At 32.7% G+C, this 7015-nt stretch overlaps 1 protein-coding gene across 1 annotated transcript; it reads left to right on the top strand.

Annotated features, from left to right (window-relative positions):
- The first annotated feature begins 466 nt into the window (after positions 1 to 466).
- On the top strand, positions 467 to 6098 carry LOC100778543 (uncharacterized). The gene is made up of 5 exons (XM_014770969.3): positions 467 to 759; positions 1783 to 1974; positions 2791 to 3466; positions 5413 to 5531; positions 5607 to 6098. The coding sequence occupies exons 2-5, from the start codon at positions 1879 to 1881 to the stop codon at positions 5799 to 5801; spliced, it is 1086 nt and encodes a 361-aa protein (XP_014626455.2). The 5' UTR covers positions 467 to 759; positions 1783 to 1878; the 3' UTR covers positions 5802 to 6098.
- The last annotated feature ends 917 nt before the right edge of the window (positions 6099 to 7015 follow it).

The following is a 7015-nucleotide window of genomic DNA, read 5'->3' as shown; positions in this document are numbered from 1 at the left end:
TTGAATAAATTTAATTTTTTGTAAACAAAAGCAAAATCCATGAGCATTAACACAAAAGTAACTCACCTTTCAATTCAACAAACGTTCCTCCCATACATGTATCCAATTAAACGTGAAAGAAGATTGTCAAACATGTTGATTTAGTGTTGAAGAATGTTCTTGCAAATGTGTAAACAATAAAACAAACACACTCTCAATCACAGAGAAAATAATTTCTGTTCCTTTTTTTTTTTTACTAGAGGGTAACTATTTCTATTTTGAAAATCACGTATTGTGGCAACTTCTAGACAACTCATACCCTTTCCACTAAACTCCACGCATTATAGATATCATTAACGATAACTCGACCAACCGATAACCGATTAGAACCTTACATTTTCGTCTCACAATTATCTAAATATAAAATAATAATATTTAAATGAAATTTGGAATAAAAGAAGAACAAGAAAGTGTATTATCAGTTAGTTTATCACGTAGAACATCATAGGAATAATGAAGACTGAAGAGTACACGTGTGCAAGGTAGGGTCATCAAGAGCTGAATCTTTAGTGTGTACGTTTCCTTCTTATTCTGTTCCTCCTCGTACACTTTTCTCCGCACAAGTCACAATTCCTTCCAAGTTTTATCAAACTGTTCCCAATCTTTTCGTGTTCGAATCTTCTTCATCTTTTTTTGTCCCTTCGAAAAGCTAAGGAATTGGTGAATTGGTGTATGACATGAAGCCTTCTGCAAGGAGTTCATAGATTTTCTCTTCTTAGAGTAAGTATTCTCTGATGACCCTTTTCATGATCCAACGTGCTACTGTGTTCCGACTTCATATTCCAAATGGGTTTTTGTTTTCTGATCAAAAGCTCTTTCCATTGTTAACATATTGGCTAGTTGTTATTATCGTGTTATACCCGTTTACTTCTTTTTTCTTTTTGATTTTTCTTTTGATGCGTTTGATTTAATTTGGTGTGTGCGTGTCTTTGTGTTTTTAATTTTATTGTAGCTGTGTCTGAGGCAAACTTATTCTCTTGCCTTGCTTCAATGATTGTCCATGGTAATTTTGATCAATGAAAGTTGAAGTTCACTTTTTTTTTTTTTGAGTTTATCTGGGGAAAAGAGGCCACTAGGGTTAGAAGCTGTATACTCCCTTGGTTCTCTTTTATAAGCAAAAAAAAACTTAACTACTTTTTTAGTTGTAATGTTTTGTTCTCAAATATAAGCAAAACTTAACTACTTTTGCCTTATTTAATGAATTTAATGAGATTATGGTCAAAATACCTTTCATTTAATAGGGGGGTCTGCTTAATATCAAGTTCAATTGAAGGGTAGTTTAGGAAAAAAGTTTGTTTTTTAATTGGGAATGACACAATTTAATGAAGTAAACTAACTTTCTTAATATGTGTGGAATCCTTTTTTCTTTTCCTTATAAAAGAGAATGGAGAGAGTATTATTTAGGACATTGAAGTCAGGGTTATGTGTGGTGAATTACTTGAAGGTTTTGGTATGTTTTAGAAGATAAAGTTTTAGGCTGGTGCTGGTCCCGTTGCTGGTAGGTTACTTACCAGGTTGGACTTTGATTCGGAATTATTAGATAAGGACATGTCACATGTGTGAATGGTTTTTCATGATTGCTTGGGATTTTGTATGGATGCTTATTAAATGTAATTGTGTTATAGGCTGAAATGGAATTTATCTGCATCCATTTTACATATATATGTTTTTATGATGAGCGATGACTCATCATGATCAATTTAGTCTCTCTGTTGAATGCATTTTTTTTTTGCTTCATTGCAGATAATCAATTAGAACCACCTTGAAGTTGAGACAAGAGTAATTGCAGCCTTATTTTAATTAGACAATATCAGGACAAATCACTATTCAAGAGATATTATGATCACTATGGATGTAAAAGGTATAAGATGGGTTGGAAATATGTACCAGAAATTTGAGAATATGTTCCTGGAGGCAGAAGACGTGATGTACGAGGTATGCCTTTTTGCCACTTAACCTTATCCTATATCATATAAGCATTGATTTAGGTTTATTAAGAAAGATGACTCTAATTACCGTAGTACACTGTACACATGCCATTCCTTGTTATACATGTCACTGATTGAATACCTAAAACTTTTATGTTTCGCTTTCTCCATTGCTACAAGTAGAGTTGCATCTTCTTCATTTCTATTTTCTGTCTTATATGTCCCTACTATTCTGCCTGTTATTATTGTTGCAACTTACTAGCAACGTAGTGTAGTCAAAGGCATATGGAAAGTGCTGGAAGCGGTCAGTGCCTCTTGCTGTTGAAGCACTTCCCTTTTGTGAGGCATGATGTGTGCATTTCCACAGTTCTAGTTTGTAAAATAGTCAGAATACTAAAAGGGATTGAATGATCAGAATGCTAAGAGAAAAACTACACAGGATTTTGTAAATTGAAAATATGTTCTGTTTTTACTGTGATTGAATGTCATGACTGATATATATGCAAAATATGTTCTGTTTTTTGGGTATAATGTGCACTTTTTGGCACCTATTGCCTCAATGCATTAAAATACCCTATCAGTTTGTGGGTGCCTTTCTCCTTTGACTTTCTTCATTTTTACTTAAAGTGTTTGAATGCAACCGTTATCTTATATTTTCTTGTCATGTATGATAATCTTTCTGAAAGCCTTTCTGTGTATGATCATAATTTTTTAACGGTAATAGGTTAAACTGTTCATGAGACTGATAGTTCCCTACCCTGCTATTAATTGACCTTCTTTCCAGCCACAATATTTCTTATATCTGTTTGTTCTTTGGCTATAGGATACAGTTAAATACATAGAGAATCAGATGCAGACTGTTGGGGAAAGTGTTAAAAAGTTATATTCAGAAATTGTGGGAGATTTACTTCCCCCAGGTGAAAAGGTAAGCATTGAATTGCCTATTGATAAATGTGCGGATGCTGGGCTCTATAAGAAGCCATTCCATGTTTATAAGGAAAGACATGTAAAAGCTGATACCAAGCAAACAACTGAGGATTCAAGGATTGTTCTTGGTGTTGATAATGTTGCCAGACTTGCTTCTTCCACATTATCTTTGAGAAATTCTGTCAAAGAAAGCAATTTTAGTTCACCTTCAAGACAGTATGTTAGAAGAATGGATGTTATATCAAACCTTGGTATTGATGAAAATCCAGTAAATAAAAAAATGGCTGTGACCAATATAATCAATGAAACCACTTTGGCAGAAACAGTTGCATGCCGGACATCACAATCTTGTGAGATCTCAAATGAAAATGAAAATCAGAACCATGGAGTTACTGTTTCAAAGCCAGCCTCAGCAAAAGTGGCAAGGCTTGCCTCTGACACAGATTGTTCAAATGAAATTGAAGATGCTAGTACCAAACAATTCCCCAATGTTCCGCAACTAGTTAAAGCAGCTGAAGAGAAACCCGTTGATAAAAGTTCTTCCTCCTGTGTCCCATTTGGAGAGCCAGTTGGTGAGTATTTCAGTGTCTCTTTGTTGTAGTTCAAAATTTTCGTCAATGTTTTGGTTGATCACTTTTTGATTTCTGATAGGTTTTTTCAGTAAGTGTATAGTTTCTCTGGTAGGTTTCTCTATGGATATAAAAGTAGAGTCCAATGATTATATTTATAATGTAGTGTTTTATCTCAGCTAGGTAGTAGATATAAATTCGATCATAAGTAGTTACTGAATTTAGATATTGACTCATATGACTCTGAAGCATTTACTCTGTTAGTATTAACTATTAATATACATTATTCAGAACTCAGAAGTACTAACTGGTTTCAGCCCATGGACCTATTTTGGTGGAACTTGAATATCGAGAAAGTGTATCATGGTGCTGTTTGTTTTTTAGCTAATATTGCATGAAAAATGAATAATCCTGAGACGTCCACATTTGGCTGTATTTGAAAGGTCCAAACAATAATTCTGTTGAAAGAGAAGGTTTTTCATCTTTAAGTTTAAGATCTACTCTCTGATCTATAGTATCCGATGAAAAATGTACAACTGGCATGCTTTGCATATTGCTTTGTGTTACTCTTTTTAAATAGCTATATTTCATTTTTTTCATTCACAGGTGAAGCCCTAGTTATTGGAAAGGGATTAGGACTGATAGTTGTGTTACTTAGAAACCATAGAAAATTGAATGTTTGTTGTAACAATAGTTTGTTCTAACAATGTTAACTGTGTCTTTTGGAATGGAAGGGGTAGCAGTTCATTCAGCTTTCCCCTCTGAAATTAGGAAGTAGCCATGCAGATTATAATTTTGCATTAGGTTGTGGGAATTGAATGTGTGTTTTACCACCTTTCTTTAACATCAAAACCAGGATCAACTTAAAAAAAATCGGTAACCATGCTCAAATTTTTGTTAGATCTTTTATGGATTTGATTCTTTGCCTTCTGTGGGCTCTAGATAGGCAACCACCACCAACTGAATAAATTTATGGTTTATGGTAGGTAATCCCTACACACTGGGACTAAAATGCTTATCACTCTCAACTCTCAACCATTCAGGCTATTGAATTCATTCATTTTTTATTGATATATATTATTTTACTAATTTTCTTTGTGAGAGTTTTTTTTATTGATGTATATTTTTAATATCCATATACCTTTGCATAGTGGAGAAGCCTTTGGGAACCAGAGTATGTTAGTCGTTAGTATAGTTTAGTTTAGTTTACCAATTGGTTGTGTATTCTTTCATTAAGTAGAATTTTATAACTGGACCATCTGCCATTCTAGAATCCTGCCCATTTCTTTTCACATATTTTATCTGAGGATGGGATTATAGTGAAGGTTCCATGAAATTGATGTGTTATAGCATACTCTTTAATAGGCAAAAAAATGTTCAGTCTAGTCTCTACAACATATCTTAAATGGATTTTGCTCTTTCACTAAACAACCGTGTTCTCTATAGAACATGTTGAGAACTTGTATCTCATCCATGACCTGAACATTCTTTCTAACAGATAACATTATAACCTTTTTATTCCAATAAAAGATGCATTTTAATCCAGTTGGAATGCTTAATATTTTGTGGCATTTACATAGATATACCCAGAAGTCACTCTGAAACCTGTTCAAAGTAAGTTTGCATGATTATAGACAGGTTATATTCCATCTCTCAGACGTGTCAAGGCAGTGAGGCACATATAATCAGAAAAATATGTTAAGTCTTTTTGTTGCATTTTTTTTATCTGCAAATGTTAGTTGTTAATTGTTAATTTTTTGTTAGCAGGGGAATCGAACCTGCGATCTTTCCCTCCCTCCCTTCTCCTTTTACCACCCAACCAACCAACCTTATAACTTCCTTTTTTGTTGCATATTGTTCTGATGTTATGATAACTGAATACTTTCTATGAATTTAAGAAATTCAAATTGAGTTAAGTTACCCTAATTGATAGTTTGATACTGATTTAGAACAAGGTCATAAAACCATGCAAGAAGATCATCTGAAGCTTGAGGAAGCCTGTGTTATGGTGAATGGAGATGAAATCCAATTACCTCCCAAAGCAGGTGGTAATTTAAATACTAAAAAGGTACACACTCCCCCCCTCATTTTATTTGGTACATGTTCATATTCAACTCTAACCAAAGTATGTTTCCAATTTAAGAAAAAGGCGCGACAAACCTTTTCTTTGTCAAAGAAGTCTGCCAGAAAGCAAGAGTATAAGGAGCTTGCAGCATGGCATATGAACAGTGAAAAAGTAAAGGGAGATTGCATGGAGAATTTAGATCCAACTTTACCACAAGATAATAAAAAATTACTGCTTCCTAGTATGTCTGAACCTGAATGGGAGCTTCTCTAATTCTAAATGCCAGGATGATTAAGTTGTGTTCATACAAAGTCAATCCTACAAGTTCGGATTCACTCATAAGTCCATGTGTGGAGATTAAGATGCCCTACTGGAAATTTAAGATGCTGAAATGATATAAATTCATACTATATTTCTGCTATATTTATAGTTCTTTCCTAGCATCTAAACTCTCCTACACAACCTTTTTCTTTTTCCTGCTCACAGATTAGAGAAAAGGGAAGCTGTAATTAAGGCCATTGAAATGAGAATGTCTAATAGAATAAAAGAAACTTCTATCTATTTTACAAATACTGAAAGTTTTTATTTACATATTCTCCACTTATTGCCTTGCCATTGTCAATGGCACGTTCTTTCTGATTGATTTCTGTTAAATGTATATTTTTGGTTCAGTTATTTTGTTAGTAACTATTTCATGATCCTAAAATGTCTCTTGAAGGGAATACAGCAAGTTGTTCCCATCAAGTCATCAACAAGTGACTTTTGGTGCCTCTTGTGATGTAAAAATATTTCATAATCCTACAATGTACCTTGAAGTTACAAGAACAAGTAGTTCCTATCATCAACGTAACTTTTGGTTCACTGGAACTTTGAGCATGTTCTTGTATCAATTATGTTTTTCCTAAAAAAAATTAGCAACTCTATCCTTAATCCTCAAATTAGGGATGAGAATAGGTTAGATCACGGACATGAACCTATGATCTGATCCGTTTAAAGTTTGGTTTAGTCTATTTAATAAAAAAGTTATATTCAAGTTTTTTAAAAAGCTGATATAGTTAAATATGCTAGTCTCATACATATAAAAGTGTCTACTAAACTTGATAAAACAATATGTTTATTCATTTAAATATAATAAATATATATATATATATATATATATATATTATTTTCATATTTAATATCTTAATAAGTTATTAACCTTAGATCATAAATAAAATAAATATTTAAGATAAAAAATTATTATTAAAAATAAATTTATTTTTGTAACTTATTAAGTTTGTCTCATAACTTAAGAGTATTCCTTGTTGGCGTATTTAAAATTTAGCTTGTCAGCCTATTTGCATTTCTAATATAAAGAAAATAGACTTTTAAATAAATTAATAGATCAGATCATCATCAGACCTATAAAAAGTCTCTAATAAATTAATACACTAGACCAAATTAGACTTTAATTTTTTATAAACAGGTAAGCTATATTAATGCAAATT

The sequence above is a fragment of the Glycine max genome, chromosome 18 (assembly GCF_000004515.6).
Source record: "Glycine max cultivar Williams 82 chromosome 18, Glycine_max_v4.0, whole genome shotgun sequence".
NCBI lineage: Eukaryota > Viridiplantae > Streptophyta > Magnoliopsida > Fabales > Fabaceae > Glycine > Glycine max.
This window is presented reverse-complemented; position numbering and strand designations above follow the sequence as displayed.

Excerpts from the sequence above, each read along its gene's own strand:
- LOC100778543 (XM_014770969.3), top strand. The coding sequence starts at position 1,879 with ATGATCACTATGGATGTAAAAGGTATAAGATGGGTTGGAAATATGTAC. Across the intron at positions 1,975-2,790 it reads CAGAAGACGTGATGTACGAG|GATACAGTTAAATACATAGA; the intron begins GTATGCCTTTTT and ends CTTTGGCTATAG. Across the intron at positions 3,467-5,412 it reads CCCATTTGGAGAGCCAGTTG|AACAAGGTCATAAAACCATG; the intron begins GTGAGTATTTCA and ends ATACTGATTTAG.